The sequence below is a fragment of the Solea senegalensis genome, linkage group LG3 (genome assembly GCF_019176455.1).
Source record: "Solea senegalensis isolate Sse05_10M linkage group LG3, IFAPA_SoseM_1, whole genome shotgun sequence".
In the NCBI taxonomy this organism is placed as follows: domain Eukaryota; kingdom Metazoa; phylum Chordata; class Actinopteri; order Pleuronectiformes; family Soleidae; genus Solea; species Solea senegalensis.
Window position 1 is genome coordinate 8,624,806 of NC_058023.1, and position 26,572 is coordinate 8,651,377.

The 26,572-nt window shown below is 41.5% G+C and overlaps 1 protein-coding gene across 1 annotated transcript in view; it reads right to left on the minus strand.

Moving 5' to 3' along the window:
- fgf11a (fibroblast growth factor 11a) overlaps positions 1 to 26,572 on the minus strand; it is a 64,872-nt gene that overhangs the window by 24,907 nt on the left and 13,393 nt on the right. The window contains exon 3 of the mRNA XM_044020796.1: positions 4,604 to 4,714. Within this exon, the coding sequence (XP_043876731.1) occupies positions 4,604 to 4,714 (111 nt within the window). The remainder of the gene's footprint in view (positions 1 to 4,603; positions 4,715 to 26,572) is intronic.

Genomic DNA, 26,572 nt, shown 5'->3' on the forward strand with positions numbered 1-26,572 from the left:
GGAGTTTAGGGATTATAGCTGCTGCACACACTCCTTGAAACACCATGAAAAAGTTATTTCCTTCATCATGAAATTTGAGATCCTACATGAAAAAAAAAAAAGTTCCCCACAATCAAATAACTAAACAAATAATCACAAAGTGCTTTTGGTTGTTACTCATAATTCTATAATGTTAAAGAGAGGAAGTTCAATTTATTTATTGTAAAAGTCATAAAATGACTTGCGTTTAGGTATTTATCACTATTTTTTTTGTTTACCATGGAGTAGTTAATTCCCTGTATTTTTTGTTATATAATTATATTTAAAAAACCTTGTTTTTAGAACCAGTCCGGCTCTACGCTGTTGCACCTTGCGTTGTGTTTTTAATATAGAGCATTGCCCTAAAGGAACAAACATCTGTTATCCAAATCAGTAATTATGTAAAATGAGAAAAACTAAACACAAACTTATTACCACTTATAACCACAAAATTCTCATAAATGTGTTTTTCTCCATCCTTATTTTAGATCCTACACGTTGTTTACATAATACTACAAAGACTCTTTATTTATTATTTATGATTCCCTCATTTCAGACAGAAGAGTGTCTTCGCAAGACCTGTGCATTTTGGCTTTCACGTAGCGTTTAATGTGTCTGCCCCAACTGAAGTTTTTGTAAACAGACTGTTTTCATTTAAAGTAATCAACGAGTGAACTATTTTATATTAAAAACTAAGGAGCACGGGAACTTATAGCTGCTTGGAAATGTGGAAAGCTTTCAAAACCTTCAGTACGCAGTGAGGCATAATAAAGCGGCTAAAGTGTGCAAAGACCAGCAGCAGCAGCAGCAGCAGCTCTACCAAACTAACCAGATTATAAAGCTCCACTCCTTCATCCTACTCCTCTGTCCTTCCTTCGTTCCTCTTCCAGCTTCATTACATAACAGCGTCTTTGAGCCAAGAACAAGGAGGGGAGGGGCTCATCTGACCTCCCACCAGACGGGGGAGACACAGTCGTCAAGATGCTATCACATCAGCTACATGTGCCAACTGCAGCTCCTGGTCTCCCTCACTCTCTCTCCACTCTCTTTGCCTTTGCTCTCTCTCTTTCACTCACACACACACACACACACACACACTATGTCAACTGCACATTTTCCTCTCCTCTTGCTTCCTCTCTTTTCTCCCCCGCTGCCAACCCATCTTGTCTTGCTGGCTCAGTGTTTTCTCTGGCAGGTTCCACCGTGCCCTCTTTCTCTTCCTCTTCTCCTCTCTGATCCTCTTATTCCCCGTTTCCATCCCTTTGTTGCTCTTTTGCTTTCATATCCAGTCGTTTCCAGCTCCCTGACAACTTCCTCTATCGCCTAGTTATGGAAGCCCTGAGGGAACCCGTTTTTTTTAAAGTGATAAAAGTGTTGCAAGACCATACAAACAGCCACTTTTGTCACTTTTTGTTTTGCTACACCGCCTCAGGGCAACTAAACCTACTTCTACCTTTCATCCCTGCACTGGCCTTAGCCCTTTAATGTTCAGCCTCCCTGACGAGAGAACAGGAAAAGTGAGTGCACCTGATAATGTGTGGTGAGAGAGTAGCAGAGGGAGCACAAACACAACCACAAACCTTGTACTTACAAATGGAAGTGGTCATACCGTGATCATACGAAACCATTTCCATAACACAAAGCTATTTATAAAGTCGTACCGTATCATGAGCTCACGGATTACTCCCAAATTACAAACCTGCTTGAGATTTCTATTACCATGAGCAGGGATTATTTCAAACGATTACTTATCCACTTGAACTTGATCAAATGGAATTTATTGCATGTGTAAAAAAACAATTTTGAATTTACCTTCAAATATCTATCATTTATTGTGTATTGTATATATTTTTACCCAGGGATTCCACTGAATGCCTGTGTTCTATTTTTGCTGCAGGACAAGCGCGAGACGGGAAGTCAAACAACATTAAAAGTGTTTTGTAATAATCGTTTGGGGCCGGCCATAATCGATTGAAACAGAAATGAGGTTATTTTTCAATAATAAGACCAGGTTTTGGTCTGTTGCCCTGATGCATCCTGGTCCATGCCAATAACAGTTCAGTTCTTCTGTAGTTTGCAGTATAGATGACTGGAAATTGCTTGAGTTATGTTGAAGACACGTGACCTATATTATAATATATTATATTATAGAATTAGTCATTTTTGCACACACACCAATTAGTAATTAGTGAATTTGACCTGTCCTTATGTTTTCTTTTTCTTTTGTATTTTTATATTTTACACTTTATATATATATATATATATACATATACATACATATATATATATATATATATATATATATATATATATATATATATATATATCCTCTTGGCCATGGACTGTTTATTATTATCATTGACTGCTCCACTAAAATGGTAGAACTCAATGCATATACGTATATATAGAGTTTCTCTATTATAATTATCGTGTTACTTTGATTGCAATGTGCTTCGGGATAGCGCGTGTCGTGCTTTGGTGCTGTTTATATAAAAGTGGATTAAAATTGAAACGCTAGAGGCCAGAGAGAGACTATAGGTTGTGGCTCTCATCCACGGAGCGTGATTCAAGTCATTACCTACTTTATATTGCAGCTGATGCTTTGCTTCCAAACGGCATATCCTTTCGTTTGTTACATTTAGTCAAAAACACCTCTTGGGTGAGGAATAATATAATATATAATATATAAGACAGAGAAGGAAGAACCCCCGGTTTGCTTTTAGTTTTTTTATGGCTCAGTGGCTCCAGATGTCACAATACATTTTGACAATATTAAGAACCACTTGGTTGATTTTGTTGATAAAACAGAGAAAATTTGTTTTAGGGGGAAGAGAAACTAGAGTGTCAATGAAAGCTGTCTGTTTTTTATGGCCAGTTTGCATTATATAGTAAGTGTCTTTTCCCGGGGAGACGATACTGAAGCTAAAGTGACAGCTTCCCTTACACATCCAAACACACGCACATGCTCACACAGCCTTTTTTCCCCGACTCTTTCAATATTCTGTGCAGCCAGGTAGATGATTGTGCTGCTGATTGATGCTCATTTACAATGATGTCAATCACTCAGCAATTCCTCCGCGGATGAATAAATTATCCGACTCAATAAAAAGTGCTCAATTCATGAGTTTCACAGGGTGTGCCTGTCAAAACCCGCCTCACACTTGTCTCCTGGGAAGACGAGGAGTCCAGGGCAGCATTAAACTCCATCCTGGGATTGATGGAATTATAGTCGCTATAAAATCAACTGTGAGTCACACAAACATTTTGAGTCCCGCGCTGACTGACGTTTAATACCGCAACCCAGAAATAAGTACGGACATTTTTGAGGATGTTAGATGTCCAGTGTGGATGTGTTGTTACGTAAGAGAGCAGCAGGTCTGATCAGTTATGGTGAAGCTATTTAGAGATTCTGCAGGCCTCATTTAACCAAACAGATGTGATTAGAGGATTCAAACCCCGGGGGCCACATACCTGCTCCCTCTCTCAAGTTTTCCACCATTACTCTAAAGTTTTCCTCCGCCAAATTTTACAAGAACTCTTTGCACAAGTGCAGGTTTTGCAATTGGTAAGCATTTTCCAGCGTCCGGGTTTCATAAAACACGCCACTGATTTTTCTTTCAAAGACAAATACCAAGGGAGAATATACACGATAAATATCCCAAAGTTAAATTCAGGTTATTCTAACCTGGCTGACAAAAAGATCTCACACAGGGAACCACGACTGAGAAACGAAATGTGTTTTTTTTTTGGGGGGGGGATCCTAAATTGCGCTAATGCTGTGTTTTTCATCTAAACTGGTGCTCTGACAGAAGAAATATCATATAACACAATATTGATCTGTGAGAGAGTTGTGGAGAGAGTCTGCAGGGACTCTGTGGTAGCATGAGATATGATGTTTTCGCTCAGTAATCACCTGGGTGATAGTGTGAGGCATGTGAAAGAAATATTCTATTACAGTTCTTTTCATATTTGTATGTCTTTTAGTTTAGGGCGTTATATGTCATACATTGCATTAGCACTTTCAATCTACTAGAGTGACTCCAAGAAAAAAGACTAGGAGGTAAAAGATAAGGCGACGCTGACATTTTATCAGGAGTCATGGAGATGTAATAGTCTTATAATAACAGACAGCAGGATTTAGACACACTGCGATCATACACTCACACAAATGACTTATTCATAAACACACGGAGCTTGTAACATAAAGGTCAGAATAATTGGAAGCAAAACAATTAAAAAAACACGTGTCTGAAAAAGGTTCATCCTTGCCAGGGAGCTGCTGTGATTTATTGCGCACCCTGAACAAATCCCATTTCGCCGGCATTCACCTCGCCAAGTGTGCGCACATTTTCAGCCTGACTGATCCTAGTGTGAATCCAACCTGTGTTGCTTTGCAGTCATGTGCTGCTGTGATAATCAGATATATGGCTGCTCTGCCAGGAAGTGTCCTTTTTAAATGTCCCTTGGCATGAACGCGAGGGGAAAATCCCAGCGATGCGTGTGCTCACCGAGCCATGAAACGCACACCTTCATCAGACTAAGTGACAACATTTGTGTGTGTGTGTGTTTCGGACTGTTCACTTACAGAAGGAGCTGCTTTCGTCCTTTGTGCCTTCCATGGTGCCATCCGGCAGCATCTGGAGGTAGAAGCCGTGTCTGCAGTAGAGCCGTGTGACGATGCCCTTCAGCTGCGGCTCTGCAGAGCAAACATGGGGTTAAACGTGCGTTAGCGCATGCATACTGATGCCCAACCTTACCTACGAGCGTGCACATCGACTAAACACCAGGTCTTGATATTTGCACTGTGAAATAGTCAAACAGTGTGTGCGCTTACATGTGTGTGTGTGTGAGAGAGACTGTGGCTTTCAGCTGGATTGATGGGGCCTCTGTGTGCAAAAAAAAGAGCATGTTTCATGGAGACCCGCTGTTGCTTTTTGTGTCTGTGAGTGTTTACAGCAGCTGCCTATCGCACAAAAGCAGGCAAACAGACAAAGTTAGAGGTTTACACATTTAAACCTCCCATGCCCCACTGCGTCAGTTAATTAAGCAGTAGTGGGATATGTGCATTTTAAAGGTGTGAAGCGGTTTCTTTTCTTAGCAGTTAGGGTGGAATTAATGTGGTCCACTAACTGCCTATGTTACTCATCTTTTTCACCAAAGCTAATGGGAATATGCAGGGGTTTTTTTAAACATCAGAAAGCCCACTTAACAAAAGGCTTAAGTCGAGAAGTCACTCTTATTTCCCTCCAGTGAGTGAGGTTCTTCTTCACTTGTGTGACAGAAAACAACTCTGCAGAGGAGGAAGTTGAGGAGAGAGCTCAATCTATCTTGCCTGAAGAAAACATTAAATATTATAATTATCATTTGTTGTTTTCATTGCAGTCGAGCGAGAGCAAAACACACAATGTACAGTCTAAAAAAACGTCAGTATTTTGAGTACAAGGCGAGCGCTCAAGAAACAAGCGGGAACATGTTCGTCCTGTTGCTGAAAGTTTAATGAACCATCGCCCGTCGTCTGTTTACCCCGCTCTCAAATACCAACTGTCGTCATTTACTCAGTGCACTCTGTGGCATCAGACCACTGTTTGCTTCAGGAAGCCAATCAGGCATTTTCATCCGCCGCTGCTCCGGAGATACACTGATGCGTCTTTGTCTGACCTCGTGTTTGTGTTGGGATTCGTTTCCTCTTTGCAGGCTGTGCGCACACGTGACTGTGTGTGTGTGTGTGGGGGGGGGGCTCTCCCACTGCCAAGTGCTGAGGGAGACTAAACAGCGGATCAGAAGGAATGTCAGAATGCTGTAGCGTTTCCACACTCAAGTTTTAATGAGACGCATCAAATATGGATGAGGACAGAGAAGTACGGGGGCAGCTGGCAGTCGGCCCTTGGTTGACAGTGGAGGATGTGTGTGTGCGTGTGTGCGTGTAACTTATATGATACTTACAGAGCCTTTACATCGCCTCTAAAAAATATGATGCCACTCAATTAAATCTTTACAGAATTTTACATTGTGTAAGGAAGGTTTATTGAAATATATATGCTATAAGTATGTTTGTATAAATATGTATTAAACAAGTTTTTTGTGGCTTTAGTATGATATTTATATGTTCTCGCCGTGCGCCACCATGTCCATGAAAGTTCTCAGTCTTCCAGGTCATAATTATCTTCAGTAGTTGGCTGTCGCTAAACGGACTTTCTTGAGTTGATGATGTTTCACCTCTCAATCAAGAAGCTTCCTCAATTCTGACTGACTTGTGCTAAAATCCAGGTATTTAGACTCTGTAGGCCCAGTTTCAGGTTGTTGGATCCACATGAGTTGAGGTAAACTAGTAGTTCTTCCTCGCGAACCCTGACGTCATCAGTGGCCGTGTCATATTCTGGTTGTGAAGATGAGCAGGAAGTAGAGGAAGTCTGGAGATTTTGCCCGTGTTGTGTTTACTTCCGCCTCAGTAACGTCCTCCCACTTTGGGAGGGTCTCAGACCCCAGAACGGCACCAGAGCCAGAACCAGAACTATAAAATCCTCCCCCCATGTTTGGGAAGTCTTTCATTGGAGGCTGTGGCCTCAACCGCCAGACTGAGTCTATGTAACTACTACAAGATAAAAAAAAAGCTCATCTATCCATCCCAGGCTGACAAGACACCAAAGGTCAAACGTGGAGTGTGGTAATCTGTAATATCCTGAGTGTTAATCTCAAATTAAACCCAGGAACACACTCCAGGCCATGTGCTGCTTAACACATCTGCCACGGTGCAGTGGAGAGCAGAGCAACAGAAACACACACACTAAAGGGAGACTGGTGTTGACCTTTAATGTGACTCCGCCTCTGTCCAGCACTGTTTGGTAATGATGCTGTGATCCGAAACATTCAAAGACAAATACTGCTTGGACACAAGGACAAGCAAGACTAGTGATATACAGAGCGCACGCAAACACACACACACACACAAAGTTATGTAGTGTGGAGAGAGAAATTGCCTTGAGTCATACCTGAGGCAGAATGTTAAAATGTTATTAAAATGAGAGTATAAATGGACACACACTCACAGACGGTGTGCAGTGTGTTAAGAACAGTTTAGCAAGACTGTCAGTCTTGATGGAAATGCACAAAAAAGGAAGGTCATTACGGATATCATCAGGTACATGATTGTGATGGGTTGGATTTTTACATTATCAAGAGTAACTGACGTATAACAGTGATTTCCCTTGTGACTCTCTGCCTTTAAAGCAAACACGGCTTTGGATCTGCCCAAGGTTTGTCAAACGGTGGCAGCGGAGGGAAGTGTGTTTTTCCATCAGGACATAAACCCCACAAACACTCGCACCTCCCAGTCCCTTAATCAATGTTGAGAGATATCACAGATTCAGAGTTTTTTGTTTTGTCTAATTCTTTAACTCAGGGAAGCTTTTGATGCTCATGGTCATACTGTGGAATTAAATGGACAAAATGAAATGGAGTTTGTTACCGACATACAGCTCAAAGGCACAGTGTCGTGTGTGCATGTTTATGCAAGATTTGGATTTGTGTGCTGATAATCCCACATTCATTTTATGTTAATTATGGGGTGACCTTAATAAAGAGTAGGATTAATTTTGATTATTAAGAATTTCAACCATAACAGTCACCCTGAACCCTTCAGCTATACCCAATGCCTCATTTCTGATGACTGGGCAGCAATGGGGGGGGAGAAGGGTGGATGAAAAAACAAGAATACAGATGGGGAAAAGAATGAGAGTAAAATGAAGATCTATGATCTATGATTCACTGACTAAAAAGTGAATAACTCACTTTTTAGTCAGTGAAATCTGTCAAAGCACGTGAAGCTGATGACACTGCGACTATCGCTGATTATTATACTTCCATCTGTTTGTCGAGGTGTCATCCTATAGTCTGTTTCAGCATCAACACAATGCACTCTTTACTGAGGATTCACTGAAATGTTACAGTTGAAGTATCCTACTGTTTAAAAAGTCGAACCCTCTTTACTGCTTGTCTGTAGTGCCCTCAGCATCATGTTTAAAGTATCTTGTTCTGTCAATACGTGAGAAAGAAATTTATACAACATCTTGCAAATGACACACTAACTTTACTTTTCCATTCTTACTATTAATATCAATGCTGTAAAACATACACCCAATTATTTGACAACAATAGTTACAGAAAGCAGTCAAAGAGGACAGAACCTCCAAACCCACTCACTTTCCCAACTACAATAACTACAATAAGTAGTCAAAGTAATAGACTATTGGGGAGTTGAGTTGATGGTTTTGGTGCTGACAAAGCTGTTTAGACCCTTGTAGTGGATTTATCTGATCAAAGTGGATCAGGTAAAGAGGAGGGGTCCAAGCACAGAGCCCTGTGGTACACCTTGCTTGACAAGGTATGGTCTAGAACAATGGTCTCCACATGTGACGAGTAGTGCTGGTCAGGTTGAGTGCTGTGAAGATTGGTGTGGGAGTCAAAAGCAACAGAGACGTGTAGGAGAATGCAATATAACGCATTTAATGCCATTGAACCATTCAATGAAATAAGGAGGACTTCTAAAAACAATGCAATTCAAATCCAACATGAGAAATACTATTAATGAGCTAGAGAAAGCACTTCTGAATGCACCAATGCAGGTCTGGATTTCAACCAGGCTACACATTAACATAAACTTTTATGTATATGTATATAGTACTTATATTTTGAACAAAAGCGTCAAAAGCTTCTTACTGCAGATCCAGGAAATGGCATCACAATCAGTCAATCAATCTTAACAGCTTCTGCTTTTGTTTTCCTGAGCAATTTCAGCAAATGTATGTCGATTGCAACAGTTTGCTGAGCAACAGAGGTCTTCTGAGAACCTCAAGGTGGAGTCACCATTGATGCCTCCTGACTGAAGTGGCCAACTATTTAGTATTGTTGGTGTTGAGTAAATACCACTCAAACAACTTCTGCACCTCATCTCTATATGCTGATTCATCTGCCGTAATATGGAGACTGACCACAATTGCAAGGCTACCTCACCAGCTTGTTTGGGGTTAAAGATGATACTGATGATGGGACACAGTATGAGTACATTTACAGACTCAGGCGAGAGAATTTCAGGGAGATTCCTGGAGATGCGTTGAGAATCTTCTTTAGGACATCGTGGATGCTGGACAGAAAGACTCTGTTTCCTTTTTCGGTGAAGTGCACGCCATCTCTTAGATACAATGACTTTTTGTAAAACCGCAGGTCGGGATGTTCAATAACTTCTCCACCAAACATGTGAACGGCCCTTGTCATCACGGAGTTGACCATCTTCCTGTCCTTTTCCATTTTCCACGGCTGACCATAGTGCCATACTCTCTGCTCATTGATGCAGGAAAATGCAATTGTCATTGACGGAAACTCTTTGCGGAGCTGCATTAAGTCCTTCTGCATCGCACCTATATGTGAAAGGAAGATTAATGAGGAAAAAGAATATTGGAAATGGCGCTGTGTCTCAATTTAGGGGTTGCTTCTTCAGAGGCTGCATTTGAAGGCTGATCGCATCCCTGCCCCGCAACTCTTCTGTCCCATTTGGACGAGTTCTCCAGAGGCCATTTGTTTTGACTCAGCCTATCCTCGAATTAAATGCGCGCCACGGGAGAAAATGGCAGCCAACCTTTACAGAATGTCTAAAAAAACCACACTTTATAAAACTATATTTATCTAACAAATGGCTTTAAACCTTTCGTGTCACAATTAGTGCTGTTACTAATCTCTAATACATCCAGCTGCAGCACTCTCGCGAGGCCAGATCATCTCATCCCAGTCCAGCCTTTGCGTCCTCTGAAGGAGTTGGCCCCTGAAGTCCACACATAATGCAGATTTTAATTTTTTAAGTTTGAAATAAAAATATCATCTACCTGCAAGTTTGTCGGCAGAGACCTGTCCCAGATCGCTGCCGCCAGCATGGACAACCAAAATGTTCGGGGGACTCATTGAGGACAACTTGCGATAAAAATGGGACAGGATACCACTCCAGCGCATGCCTTTTGAACCAAACCACTCAACTTTGGCGTTGAGTCCCATGTTTTCCCCAAATATTTCACACGCCGCTTTCTCCCCATACCAAATGTAACCTGACCCGATGATCCAGATCTTGGTTACTTGTTTTGTCTCACTGTTGTCCTCCTCCTGTCTTTCCCTGTTGTCTGCGATGCTGGTGTTACTTTGTAACACCGAGTACCTTAATCCTTCACGGGCATGCCTTCGTCTTCTCGTACGAAGCCTGTATTTCTTTGCATTGGATAGTCTAGATGGTTTATGTGGTCTGTTTTGGGCCTCTGAGAACAGAGAGTACTTGGACTCCTGGTGTACCTGCTTTAGCCGTATGCTGTCCAAGGTCTTGGTGTCACGATGCAGTGTTGAGGCGTTCTCCTCCCTCCTCTGTGACCGAACGGGTGACGAATCCGAGAAGCTCGTCCTCATTCTCTTTGTTTGTGGAGCATGGAACTCTTGGACACTTTTACTGCCCGATGAAATGTTTCTATGGCGCCTTTTTTGTCCTCCATCTGCTCCCACACATGTCTTTAGAGGACTGATGTAAATAGTATCTTCCCTCTTTTGTAACTGGACATGGACCACAAGAGTAGGATCCTCTGCATACACGCTCCTCCTCCTCCTTCTCTTCCTTGACTGTGGAGCGTGGAACTCCTGGAAAGTAGCCACAGAAAATTCTCGATATTGCCTCTTCTTCTCGAAGGATGGACCTGTGTGATTCATAGCTCCTCCTTCAGACAGTGTTGTGTTCAATATGCAATAAAATAGAACTTTGCATGGAACCAGGGAAGTCACATAAAGTAATGATAGGAGATATGATCATACAGTGTTCCTTTGATCTGTGGATCTCTTGTATTGTCATCATGACACTGTTTACAGTCATTCAAATTTCATACACATCTTGTGTTATAACTCTGGTACAAATTCAATGAAAAGCTTTTTCTTTTGATATGATAAAACTTATATTGTGGCAGCAGCAGTGAGTTTGACTCAAAACATTCAGACTACATACACAGCGGGCACAGCATCTCTGCATTTTCAGTTGAAGTTTTGATATTTACTCAGCCACAGCATCAGTATTTACTCTCTTTGCATCCATCATTTTAAAAGTTTTATGAGGGATAAATTGTATTTTGCACATATTTCAAATGATTTGTACCATTGTGTATCATCCGGCTGCTTAATAATGTATGACACTCTTTCGCACGGGCCACACGGTGGTATAGTGGTTAGCACTCTCGCCTTGCAGCGAGAAGACCCGGGTTCGAGCCCCGGTTGGAACAAGGGCCTTTCTGCATGGAGTTCGCATGTTCTCCCCGTGTGTGCGTGGGTTCTCTCTGGGTCCTCCGGCTTCCTCCCACAGTCCAAAAACATGCAATGTGGGGAATAGGTAATTTGGACACTCTAAATTGACCGTAGGAGTGAGTGTGAGAGTGAATGGTTGTTTGTCTCTATCTGTGTGTGGCCCTGCGATGGACTGGCGAACTGTCCAGGGTGTACCCCGCCTATCGCCCGATGTAGCTGAGATTGGCACAGCACCCCCCGCGACCCTCTGGTGGAGGATAAAGCGGTTAGATGATGACTGACTGACTGACTGACATATTTCAAATTGACCTTTAACCCTTTAAAGTCATGGTGCCAGCTAAAATGTCCTCAAAGGTCAAAATTAAACCAACATGTGTCCTTGCAGACATGTAAACACACACACACGTACATAGCATAGGCTGTGTGCAGCGCCAGATACGCCTACTTTTTGCATATAGGGCTCACTGGTATTGACCACAGCCACTGGAAGTCCTCCTTAATATCCTCAAAATGGAAATACTGTACGATGGTGGGGAGTTAGTTAAAATAATTCTCATCAATTTATGTCAAATTAGAGAGCTCAGGGTTTTGTGCTGCCACCAGATGAAGGGCAGAAGACAGAAAGTCAGAGCTGGGAGGAAGTCCTGATTGAAATCCTCACGAGTTCAGACATTTTAAGCCCCTTAAGGCCGTCGGGCCATGAAGGACAGCCATTCCCAGATATTTATCATCATTATTTTTAAACCATTTCAGCTTTATTAGACTTTTGAAGTGGTTAGAGACGGGACGGAGCGGCAGTCGGGTGCTGACATTCACAAAGGTCACAAGACAGATTCAAACCCACGATGCTGTCTACTGTGATGACTCATATCTAGAGAACATCTATGGCTCTCGCCTTTAGTTCATTTTCAATGCATAAATAGATGTTTTATCATATGTATTCATGTTCAGTGCGTGTCATGTAATCCATTTAAGGACATGGTGAGATGGAGGGCAGCACCATTAAATCCCTATAATGAAACCAGATGATATATAAGTAATTCAAGTCAGTTCTCATCACAAATTCATGTCACACTCTTAAATCAGGGCTCAACATGTCAACAGAAGATCAGTTTTTTAACGTGAAGACGCTGCTTTCGTCAGACCACAAACAGCGATATTCGTGAAAAGGTACCAAGGTCCTTGTTGGGAGATGCAGGTGTGGCGTCGTGATGAGATGCCGGAGATGTAGAGCAGTTCAGGGGCTGAAGATGTGGACGTGACGGAGAACAAGCGGGATTCAGAGAGCTGCTGATTCGATGGAGCTGTCTGCAATTCATTTACACTTTTCACACACATCTCATCAGGCAGTGGTGGCTTTGGCCGCTCGTTCCACAGTGACATTGACTCCATCTTAGCACTATATCAAAGAGAGATTTGTACACTGTACAAATGTTGACAAGTTAATTGCATCTTTTTGTGTCTATGTACAGAACGTATAAATGCATTCGGAAACTGAAACAGCAGCAATCTTCTTATGGGAGACTGTGCTGTAAGATCCAGATTTGTCCAGAAGTATGTTATATTAAGACGTTTAAATGTATTACATGCTATCACAGCTCACATCCACGCACGTCTATTTATGCGTCTAAAATGAAACTGCTGCTGTCATTAACAATTCATATACTGTGTGTGTGTGTGTGTGTGATTGTAAATATAGTTTATCTTGTTCAAATTTAGCTCACACACAATCTGCTGTTTGTGTACAATTAGATTTAGTTTTTTTCTACATAAACATTTCTTCATTTTAAATTGTTAAAACTTTATTTTAACGTGCAGTAAAGTGTCAATAACTGCCATATATTGGAGGTTATTCTGGGAAAATGGGCAACATCACTTACTCACAGGACACTTTCTGGTCCGTTTATGGTTAAAATAAGTAAACAAAAAAAGTCCAGGCGGATATTTTGAGGGTTAGGTGTTAAAGGGTTTAGTTTAGGGCTACGCTTTGAATTGTGGTATTATGGTTAAGGCGAGACTAGTTATGGTTCAGGTCAGTGCTACCTTTTTTTAGGCTGTCCAAATGATAGTTAGTGCAAGTCCCTAAGAGGACAGCTGCTACTGTATGAATCAAAACTTATATCCTCATCTCCCTTTCTTGATATAATCGAGCAATGCAGGTAGTTTCATCTTTCCCCATGTCCCTCCATCTTTCCTCTCTCTCTTCTCTCGATCAGTCCATCTCCCCTGCTGCTCCCAACCCTCTGATGTCCTCTCTTTCATCCACCCACCTCCCTACACACACACACACACACACACACACACACACAGCTGCACGCTGTGCTCGTGCATGTCCAAACCTGAGGTAGATGTTTCCTGATATTAAAGCAGTTCAAAGTTAAAGCCATCCAAAACTCTGCGGTTCTACAAGAGCTGACGAAAAGTCAATACTCTCTACTGGCTCTCACTTTGTCAAAGAGACACCCAGCTGCAAACCAGAATGGACTGGTGCATCCAATTCGTGCCCAGTGCAGTGACCCGAAGACACCTGTGGTTTTAAAAGAACAGGAAGTGAGTCCCCCTTCATTCACAGATATGCATGTCTTTTTGACCTAGATCCCTTTGCTTGTGACATTACATTGTACACTGTATGTATATCTCTGTATCTCCCTCTCTCCATCCTCCCGGTGACCTCTGAATAGAGGTCGGACTTCAGTCTGTCCTTGTCTCCGCTAATCACGCCATCTCCCTATTCACTCTGAGTTTCAGAGGGGGACAGAGAGATGCTGAGGGTGGAGTTTCTGTTTTAATACAAAACACGATGCAAATAATTGACACACGAATGCTTGTACAGCATTCTCAGTGACCCCTGTGACCCTTACCCTAACCATTACACCCAAAAAACCCAATTCTAAACCCTAACTATGAAGTGTTATAGGACCAGTTAATCCAAAGAACAGAAATATCTTCTATATTGTGCCACATGTATACTGATTATACGGATCGCAAGTGTGATTAAACCATGACAACTGTATTTGTGACATAAAGTTATTACCATAATAACATTTTTCAGTATAATATAATCCAACCATTGTGTATTTTCAGTGGCAATATCATTTTTCAGGGGGTTTTCCTCATGAAAATTACATTTTACCCTCAATGCTTTTCTTCAAATATTCCTAATGTCAGATTATTTTCTTCTTTTTCCCACTTTCTATCATTTTGGCACCTTCACACATAATCACAATTCTTAATGCCACATTTGGCTTTTTCCTGACAAAATAATGCACTGTCATTGTAAGTCTTCATTGTAAATCACATATTGTTTTGAATGACTCTTCACAATGTCCACTTTAAAATAGTAACTCAAACAATATCCATTACAGTTCTTTAATATTGTCTCGTTAGAGTTATTGATTGACATTGACCTTTAACCCTTTAAAGTCTTGGTGCCAGCTAAAATGTCCTCACAAGGTCGAAATTGAACCAACATGTGTCCTTGCAGACATGTAAACACACACACACACGTACATAGCATAGGCTGTGTGCAGCGCCGGAGCTTTAGGGAAAGATAACTAGACATATGAAGAGGCCATTAAAAAAGAATGTGTTAATCAGAGCACCATGTTACAGAGAGATGGAGAGACACAGATTTTGTGTAATTGTGTGCGTCTAGAGAGAAGGAGAAGGCACACTCCATATATATATATATATATATATATATATATATATATATATATATATATATTCCAAATCGGGCACATCTGCTGGCCGAGATAAGTTATCAATATAAGATTATGTCCCATCTATATGACACACATACACACTGTCATCTCAGTTTCTCCCCATTTGCATATGGAGGCTCTTAGCGATGTCCTCAATGACGGTATCTCTACATTAGTCAGCGTCTGCGACACACTCTTGCATTAATGTGCAGTCAAGTTTTATTACGAGGAGGGATTTAATGTCTAATGGTTGAAATGCTAATGAAGGCCTGTTTGTTCTACTTCCCACAGAGAGACATTCATTAGATGATGTCACTAATAATAGTGCACAATAGAATATTGTATTTTATTATGTCTTTTTTTTATATCTGTGTCCAATTTGATTGAAGTATTGTACTGGGGCATATTGCAATTTTGATTATTTTGTGATGAATTGCAGCCACAGTCACAATGTATTTATATTTTCATGTAAGTGATGAGTTTCTTAACTCATTCACAGTCAAATTCACCTGGAATTTTAGGTTTTATCACTGCAATGAAAGTCCAACAGACCAGTCAAATTATAATTTTGTTTTCTTGAATTTCATGGAAACACTTGCTCAGTTCAGTTCACTGTACGGGTCACCCAAAACTCCTATGTCCTGAATATCGTGGGGAATGTTGACTTAGAGCTGTGAACAACCCATTTTGAACGCTGCACATTTATACACAGAGTCCACTGGTTCTGACAGGCAGCCAAGTGTGAGCCGCAGACCCGCTACCAAAACAGAAGCTGCTAAAGACATCAGGCCCCTGTCTGTAATTACAGCCACATAATATTTTCATTCATTCATAAATGTATGAATGGATTGACTGTATCTGCTCTGTAAATCTAGGATTTTGCAGTATTTAAATACTGATGAAGTGACAACCTATGTTCTCCACGTTTTACTTTGAGAGAGACATTCTTTGTTGCTCAGAAGTATTTCGGATATTTTAGTAGAAAGTGGTTATTTTTGTCATTTGGCTTTGAAGTGACGGGTCAAATTTGTAAACGAAAAAACCCGCCTACATGTTCACGAGTTTGGAAACAAGACCTCATTACGCTGTCAGATTTGCTTAGCCTTTCAGACGTGATAATCAGAGTGAAAAAATATTACGGCTGACATTCAGAGTAAATGGAATTTCAGATCTGGATCCGAACATAAAGCCACTTCAAAGCCCAGAGAATTACGCAGTATAAGCTGGACGCGGCTCTGACGTGTCGAGCTCCTCTCCTCCCCACTACATGTTAAGGTAAAGTGAACACTCAAGCCTTGGACACAGCCGCTTCAAATATTAAACAGCTCACACACACACACACACACACCCTCGGGGCCGTATGCGAGGCTTTTCAGCGGAAGTATAAATGTTAGATTACTGTCGGAAGTTGGAGTGAGTGTGAATCACAGTTTAGATTAAAGCGTGTGTGAAGTTTAGCGAGTGAAGCGGTGGGACCAGTGTTTGTGTGCAGTGTTTGAGTCGCTCGCAGAAAACACTGGCTGGCAAACACGGAAACAGAGGCTAATGCACCTTGAATTAGAATGTGGAAAACTGAAAATGAGTGGCTGACCTTAACCTCTGGCTTCTGCTAAGTTTTCTAAAGGTTTTGTCTTTAAAAACTCTAAGAAAAACACCCCCAAAACTTGACATGCTGTGTTTGGGACATATGGAACTGTATATTTTTGCTGTGAGGTCCTTGCAGTGAGGTCCTGGCAGAGCCACGCAGCTCACTTCACCACTGGAGAGACCGGAGAGCTGGATTATGCCACGTCCAGTGTGCGTTCATATCACCAGCTACTACAGTATGTTAAACTCTTATTCAAATCGGTTTCATAGCAGATCACATGCAACAGTTCACACATTATGTTCTCTCCAATAGCAAGCATGCATGAAAACAGAAAACATCAACTCACCATTGAAGCAGGAGCTACTGTATGCAAGATACAACTATTTAAAGATGACATTATGGTAGTATAGGAGCCAATATTGTGGTACTTTGGTTTAGATTTAGTTTAACTGATCACTGCAGCGTTACATGCTTTAAAAGGTGCAAGGTAATACAATGGTAATGTGGACTTTGATATTATTAGATAATGGGCGAAGAGGATCTTTGATATCTTTCATAGCTATGGTAGCCGGATAAATGGATAGGTAGCTATTATGCTAGCAAACATTGATTGATCACACATTCCTGGCCCAAAACTTTGTGTGTTAGAAGCTGTGTTAGGTTTGGTGTGAAAAGGTTTTTTGACAGTGACAGTCATCTACAGTTTGGAACATCAAAGGAATATTTTCATTTGGGATATTTGGATATTTGGATGGAAATGGTAACTTGGCTTTTCTGTGCCTTGGTGTCTGAGCTAATAAGCTAATACGTTTAAGTTGGCCACTACAGGTAGATTGATCCCCCATGATGGGGGAACATTCAGAGACAGAAGCTTACACTCTGCTTTGCTGCACTTCTGATTTAGGACCCACAAACTAAAATCCACAGATCCAAAACATCCAGATCACATTAATGACAGAAAAACTATGGGATATGCGTCGTTTCAGTCTGGTAGCGCCTTGTAACATGAACTGCAAGCTGCTCAGTACACGTGAGGCTGAAGATGAAGACGTCTCCAACGCTGACATCATGTTACGCTCAGCGGATGTGATTTAAAAAGGGACTGGCGTTCAATTAAAGGGCACTCACAGGTTATGCTTACAGCCTTGGACACTTGGAGCAAGTGCTTTGTGGGAGCCTGAGACTGCTGCACCCAGACTGTAATCTGTAATGTCAACATGATGTACAGCCTGGAGGTTGTCCACTGACAATGACTCTGTGGACTCACACAATGATTGTCTGAATATATACTGTAGATCCAAGCAGGCTTTTTGCTGTGCTACTGTAATCTCGCCAAAAGCAGAAGTAGTTTTTATTGCCTACGCGGCGCTGCCAGGTTCCTGTCCTTTGCTAGACAGAAGGAAATGAATAAATATACATGCTAAATATTTCCTGGCAACCTGCTCTAGACGCACACTATTTATTTGTTAGATTTGTTTTTCGTGGGATTTAATAGTGTGTGGAGAATCAACAAGACAATTGCTTTGAGAATCAGCAGTTTTCGGTGTGTTTATTCCTGTTTGCTCTTCCTTATAGTGAAAGAGCAGGAAACGTGCTGACCTTACCTTGTTCAGCAATGACCAGATTTCAGTCCACGTTTATTTCTACGGCATTGAACATTTAAAATATATTTCAACGGCATTTTGCAGTTTTGCATTCGGCAGTGTGCGTGTACATTAACATAATTCAAGGCATAATTTGGAATAATTTAAATGCTTTAGATTTCTTTCACAGGAGGCAGATGTGTTCCCAATAAGATCATTTGCTCTCTCATCATCCTCCTCTTCTGCACATAATACTTCGTGACATGGAGCAAGAGACTCTAATGAAGACCATTGTCCAAATATCTGATAGAATCTGTTGAGGGTTTTTTTTTTCACTTCAGGGAAACTCATTTTCTTATTGGGTTTTCAAATAAAGAAAATCGTCCATTAAACGTCTACACTGCTGCGTTGCATCTAACTGTGTTTAATATTCACATTGGCTAATTGCAGGGTGATAACTCTTATTAGCTTAACATACCTGTTACTAAAATCTAACGTGTGGTTTGTGGAGATTCTCCTTCACGTAGGTCACACTTGTCCATGAGTCATTCAATCAGTAGCATCTGGAAGTGAACTTGTTTTGTGTTTTCTTAACTGCTCTTAAATGTCTTCTATGGCTCCTTTATGAGGCATCCAATAGCCCCCTAGGTCCAAATAAAGTTTTTCAGAATTAAGAATTGATTTAATGACTTTTTGGCAATCTAGTGAGTATAACTTTAGGGACCAATAGACCGGAGCACTTATTCACCAATTTGTGTTCATCAATATATTTAATCTAGAATATTGCGACATAAGTTCAAAGCTCTCATTCACTTTTTAAATGTAGTCTTTCCAGTGCCACGTTTCTCTGTTTCTCAGCTCTCAATACTAGCGCAGCCTAAAGGGACTGTAACTTAACGGTAATTAAAAAAAAAAAAAAAGCACTGCTCCCACAACGGATGCAATTAGAGACAAAATGGCTGAGGTTCCCTCCCACCACCACCACCACCACCAACTCCCCCTCCTCCTGCTCACATCACCTTCCCTCCAATTAAACTTAAAAGAGGGAGGAAGTGAGAGAGAAAATGAAGGTGTTAAGCCCATCATGGTATTGAAAACCTGCCTCCCTCCCCCAACCCCTGTTGGAGGCATCGTAATGTACACAGCGAATCTCCTGGGACCGCAGAAGGAACCAATTAGTCTTGTTTTTCCTCCCTGTTGCGTGACACTAATGATTGGCCTGACGATATTCATTATGGCTTTACATGTTGGTCTGGGCCTGTGAGCCTTTCGCCAGATACTTTGCATACTCCTCTGTACACAGAGACTGGGTTGCTCCTCTCAAGAATCTCTGGCTCTTGAGGATTTTGGAAGATGATCTGGAGTAAGCTCTCGTTAAGCCACCCTGCTGCCAAACGTCAACCTTCAGAAGAATCCCATACTCCTCCAAGAGATGCCCTCTGTGTCTGACCTTAACCTCTGACTTCCTCTAAGAGGAAGGCTGATGAGATGTGGACTTTTTTGTTATAATTAATGATGAATCCCGTAAAATATTTAATACAGTATGAGTATGACATCCGTCCATCCATCCATTCTCCTGCTTTATCCTCCACATCTCAGCTGACATAGGATAGGTGGGGTACACCCTGGTCTAACGGCATGTTTTCAATAAATGATAAAACAAAAGATTTAAGGAATACAACTGAAGTTAGTCAGCCCAAATGGCGAGCCCATGACGTAGTAGAAAGGGAACTTGGTTAACCAGGGTTACCAGTTTGAATCCCAACAGGTCAAGGACTGGGGTGCCCCTGAGAAAGGTGCCCAATCCCCCATGGATCCCCACTGATCGGGTTAATTGGACACTCTAACAGGGGACCACATCCAGTTTTCTCCTAGTGCCGCAACCAAGCTTGAATAAAAAAAGAAAATCACATTTAATATGTGTATCACTGATACACATATTTGCAGATATTTTAACGTATTCTTTCATTTCTCTTATGTCTCCATCATGTAAGTCATCCTTTCTTCTTTGGTGCTTTATTGCAGTTGGCATTCGTAGCGTTGCATTACTGCCTGCTTGTTTTCTTTCTCTCTCTTTCCTTTGTGCACCTCAGCGTTGTGCCCAAACTCAGTGCTCCTTCATCTCTTTCCTCATTCTTGTTCCTCTGTGGTGTTTTACGGCGTCTGTAATCTTGCATCACGGTCTCCCTGTGGACTTCCTTGAATCTCACCGTCATCTATAAGCTGTGCTCTGTCCCCTGCTTTTCTTTCTTTCTCCTTTCTCCTTTCTTTTTTTTTTTTTTTTACGGCAGCTGGCATTCATGATGTTGCTTTACTGCCTCCTCCTCCTCCTCCTCCTCCTCCTCGTTCTTTTGCAGACCACAGCTGTCCTTTCAGTTTTGGTGATTTACGGCAGTTGGCATCTGCATCGTTTGCGTCATTGCCTTTACTTCTTTTTTTTCCCCTTTTTGATAAAATGAGGCCCGAGTTAGTCAGTTTCTCTCTGGCAAATGTATATAAGCAAGGATATTCAAAGATTGTTTTGTTTTTGCATCCACCAGTGACTTTAATGTCATTTGGCACCCGGATGTCTCTGTACATGAATCGCACATACACTTTTTCTCCTTTTGTGCATGTGCTCAGTTCCTTCCATCCTTTACTCCATAAGTCCATAGGTCCGTGTGCCAACTTTTATCACAGAGTTGTGTTCCACGCGGCTGCAGCATAATGGAGACACACAACGGTTATAAATGAATCACTAGCAGCGAGCCAGACAGGTTGACCTGCCGATAGAAGAGGGAGGAAGAAAACTGGGACTAAAGGGACGAATGAAAGAGGTGAAATGACAGATGGACGGATGTAAGAGGAGCTCACTGCGCTGGCCCAAGATGGTGCGCGCATGGGCTTTACACGGAGGCGCGTCTCTGAGCACATAAAGGGAATTATCCCTGTCCAGTTCACTAAAACTGCTTGTATAATTACAGTGCAGTTTATTAACTGGAGGGAAATTGAATCCCTCTGAACTGCGACAAGAGCGCTGAGAGAAAGTGGAGGTAGATAAGCAGGTGAGCAAAGAGGGAAATTACAAAAAGAGAAACAGCAAAAAAAAAAAAAAAGCACTGTTTGAGTTTTTCTGTTATCTCTGCAAAGCAAATTAGACTCAGAAGCTCAGGAGCTACTGTACAAACCTTGTGTGTGTGTTTTTTTTTCTATGGCTGCTATGATTAGCTGAAGCGACTCTCTGCTCTGTAAGGAAACCCCCCCCCGTCTCGCTCAATTCAATTTCCCCACTGACAAATGGCGAACTATGGCCAGTGACATTTAGTCTCCTCTGCCCACACTAAGGTGCCAATTTTCAGAACATTCCATTCTGGATGGCTGTTTTTATTGTGGAGTCATCGCTCTTTGGTGTCGCCATTCAAAGAGTGATTGCACTGGATGGGGAACAGCTGCTTGAATGAAATCGGAAAATAATTAGGAGGAACATTTTGGGACCTGCGTGGCATTTCGGTTGATTGCAGAGCTGCCAACAAGAACGTAGGGAAATGAGGTAGCCACCCCTGTGCGCGCACGCGTGTGTGCGTGTGTGTGTGTGAATGAATTGAGCGCAGACTGGAGGAGGGACTCTCTGCAAATCAGTTTAATTAAAGAGTACCGATGCATGACATTAGATTGGAAGCCTATGGTGTAAAGGATATGATTACACAGCGAGAGAGACACATATTTGATATGGAGAAATAACGAGTGGATGAGAGAGAGGGGGAGAAACAAAGAAAGACAGTTAGAGAGAGGGAGAGAGAGAAAAAAATGGTAGCAAATGGTTTGCAAGAAAAAAAAAAAAACACTGCAGGAGACTTTCATGGTAGTTGTCACGTGTGCTGATGCACAGCATGGAAGTCCCATGGTGCTCCTTGGGTGTTTCCTGCATTGATAATGTGGTGGTACCCTCAGAGTCGGGCCGTGTGTGTGTGTGTGTGTGTGTGTGTGTGTGTGTGTGTGCGTTCTGCAGCCTGTCTGACACTGGGACTCTAATGAGTTGTGTTATCGATAAATTTGAAAGAGGCAACACAACTGCTGCAGGTAAAACACATTAACGAAAAACCGCAGTGTCCTGCATACGCGTTCATGAGTAGAACTGAAACGATTAATAGATGAATCGATTATTAATCGATTACTAAATTGAATAATAATACATTAAACTATTTTGACAATCAATTAATCGGTTTGAAGCTTTTTTCATGATTAAAACAAGATTTCCGATTGTTTCAGCTTTTAAAATGTGAATATTGTCTTCATTTCTTTGCTCTGGATAACAAAGAAATCATTAAAAGTCAATCATTTTGGTTTGTGGACGAAACAAGACATTTGAGAACATCATCATTTCCAGGTTTGACAAATACCGATCAACATTTTTTAAGGTTTTCTGATATTTTATGGACCAAATGATTAATCGATTATGAAAATAATCGTTAGTTGCAGCTCTATTCATGAGTACAGTAAATACTATCACGCTCACTTTATGAGAAGATATTAATTAATATAGTTAATATAAAGATTTTTAACTAATTAATATAAAGATATTTAACTGTATTTACTGAACAAATAGCTCACTGTCATTTGCTCTGTAAAGATTGTGATTGCAAACAGAAGCCACTCGTATGCAGCAAAAGAGAAATGAGATCCTCTCTAAGGTGGTCACAGGAGACGCTTGCACTTAGTTTATGTCAGCAACCCACCAATGGCCACTGACCTCATTACGTCCATCGCTAATGTATACTTTAAATAACGTTTGCCTAATTTTGGACCCTGATTAGGGGATAGAGTATGACCTGAGGCTAACAACAACAACAACTGTGCTATACTTCTGCTGATTTCCTCATTTTGGAGCTGACGCTGACATTAAAAGCACAAAAGAGTGAGACAGAGGAAGAGACTGAGGGAGAGGACGAGGAAAGATGAGGCAGATGAAAGGCGAGGTCATGTTTGGTTCCCTTGAATCATAATCAGACCGTATTAATCCCCGGGGGTGAGATTCAAAAACAACAGAGATTCACATAAATAAATAACAGAAAAAAATAGGGTATAATGAGAAGTATATATTATAGCAATATGTATAATATCTGTGTCACATTTTATTATGTAGTATATAAATATGAATAAAAAATACCACATATGTATATTATTGTTGATTTTGTAATGTGTGTGCACATGAGTGAGAGTGGAATGTTCCATTGCTTTGGCCTGAAGAGGCAAAACTGCTTTGTCAGCACTTTGCCAAAGGAAGATGGAGAAGGGGAAAGGAGATGAGAACGAGCGTGTGCTCACTGTATGAAATTTGGGCTGCCCCAGAGGAAAGTTGAAAGGTCCCGACAGCTCATTTGGAACATCCCACAGCAACAAACCAAACTGACCAATGAGAACAAAGCGTGCGATTATGCAGTTTTTTTTATGAATGAAGTCAATTTTTGTGCATGAAGATCACAAAGCGCGTGCAAAAGGAATGTCAAAGAACTGCAGCAAATCGAAAAAGACAACCAGTGTCAAAACTGTGTGTTATTTTTCTTAAAGTGAATCAAATGCCAAGCTGCCCTCTGCTGAACCCAGCAGACGTTATTTCAGAAGATCTATTGCACTTCTGGTCTGTATGAAAGACAAGCTCCAGAGAACAGCCCAATGGGATCCAAGTGAAGGATTGAACTTGAAATATAGATAACAAAGTAAAGCACAGATACGTGAACTGTGTACTTAAGTACAGAAACAAAGCACTTTGTGACATTACAACACTGCATGTTTGTGCAGTATTCGTAGTGAGGCCCCTCATAGACATAATCCATTCCCTAACTCCTCCCCCTAACCTTAAATTCCTAACCCTTACCTTAATCCTAACCTCATCCCTGTTCTAACCCTAAAACCAGGTCTTAAACCCCAAAAAGCCCTTTAAAGATGTGAGGACCAGACAAAATGTCCTCACTTTCCCAAAATGTCCTCACTCCATATGGTCTATACACACATACAAGAACACACACGCACACACGCACACCTGCACAGTCTCTTCTCAAAAAAGAAAACCCCACCTGTGTGCCTGTGTGTGTGTGTCCTTGTGTGTGTGTGTGTGTGTGTGTGTGTTCGCACAGAGACAGCAATTGGTCATTAACTAATGCAAGGTGGGAGAGCGTGTCTGCCACCGCCTGCCTCGCCAAGGTTAGAGGCCACTGACGCAAAACCACACCAGTCCCCTGCAGCGCTGCCTCTGCCTCATCCATCTATGTCAGAGTGAGGACCAAGCGCACACACACATGCACAGAGGCACACATGTAAGTATTCTTAGGTGGATTCATGCAGCTCTTAGTGTACGTAATATGTACACACACAAACACCACACACACACACACACAACACAGGTGTCCTCTTAAGACCCTGCAATGACTTCCATTGACTGGAACTGGAGAACCTCACACAGTGTTATCCTTAACATTAACCATAACCAGTTTATGCCTAACCTTAATATAAACCCTTAGTGCACCCTTGGTAAAGGAATAGTTCACAACTCCTTAAATCAGGGGTGTCAAACGTACGGCCAGCACCAGTGGGTCCAATTAGAATCTAATAATAACGTGAAATATTATATTTTTACAGTTCCAGACACTAAGTGGTTAACTTTGCCAAAATATTGTTGAAATTGCACTTATTTTTTTCAAGAAATTTCAGGTTGTTGTAAAAAGATACTTAATTAAATGTAAAATATAGATTTTAATAAAGATAAAGAGAATAAAGATGAACCTTTTTAAGTTCTTGTTGTAGGTTGTTCATAGGTTATTATGCTATTATTTGACTGGTCCATCCCCACTTGAGATTCAATTGTGCTGTATGTGGCCCCTGCCTTATATGGACCTCCTGGGTTTGTGTGTTTATAGGTCGTAAATTCTGTGTTCTGTGTTTTCATGATCATTTGTTCATAAAAACAAGCCAAGCTTTGTAGCATTTCCAAATTTGACAAATTCTACCTGATTGAAAAAAAACTAAACAAAAATGTAGCTCGCCTCCCCTTCCATTACAAAATAGTACCTCCTCAACGGGGGCGGAGTCATCACTGCACAGCTGCATGAAACTGCCGGGACACAAACGAGTGACTAGTGACTTGTAAAGCAGTTATTTTCAATGTACTGAATCATTAGAATTCAAATTAAAAAGATTTGTTCACTACTTCCTCCGTCTGACAGTCAGTGAATTGAAATACAGCGGAGACAGAGGTCTCATTTTTAACTGATCTACAGTTCCGCATTGTTCACTTTGATTGTTGTGTTTGGACGTCTTGCTCATGACTCCTTCTGTGATGATCCCTGTTAACATCCAGTCATAAATCAAATCGTAGCCCTAAACTCAACCAGTTGTGCTGATCTCAAACCAGACTGTTCCATTTTACAAATAAGAGATCAGCATTTTTTAGCAACGTGTGCACTTTAAAAATGTGGCCATCTTGTGTCACCTGCGCTGTTTATTTCCTCCACCTGTGCTTTGCTGAGTCGAATTACGCCAAAATGAAGTGATGCCATTGGAGAGCACCTGTAGATCTGTAATTGGCCATGTTTGCCTCTCATGGCTCCAGAGGGGATATTTCCTGTTATCTGTGTGCGTAGGTCAGCACTTACCAAAAAAAAGTGTCGCCATAACAGAAGAGTGTAAAAAAAGCTGGAAGACACGAGGTGTCATTAAGGGCGGGAGAGGAAGGAAGCACTTATGTGAGAGTGCAACAGAGATAGAGATGTTGATGATGAGGAGAGAAAACCTGTGTGGGTGGAAATGTTTGGTTCCTTGCCATTGAGTCTTTTCATCAGTGCAACATCAGGACCATTGGTAATTGATCTCTCTGCTCGCCTCCCACCTTTCTCCCTGCCTCTGTGATCACCCACCACTGCTCCCTCTCGCCCCATCTTGGTTTGTCTCTACGTCCCTTGTGTCTTTCATCTCCCCGCATTTCTTTGTCTTTCCTCTCCTCTGTCCTTTTCACCATGACTTTCCCACCCTCCCTTATCCCTCCTCTCCCCCTTTTGTTCCTCCATGTCTCTTTGTCCTTTCTTCCTCCCCCTCAGGTGAGTTCAGGTCCTTGCCTTGATCTGATTTGCACTTGGTGGGTGGGATCCTCCAGCTGACCGTTGCAGTAATTAACATGAGTATCGAAGGGTCCTGGGATACTGAAAACCTCTGATTCAGCCTCTTCTCCGGTACAAGAAAAAAAAAAAAAACAAGATAAAAAACTGGAAACGCAAACAAATTTCCGTCTTTGTTGAGTTCCTTCCTTAACCTCCTTTGTCAGAAAACGAGCAGCAGCTTATTTTTTGTGTCGGTTTGCAATAGTGCACGCGGAATTTCCGTGTCAGCACGAG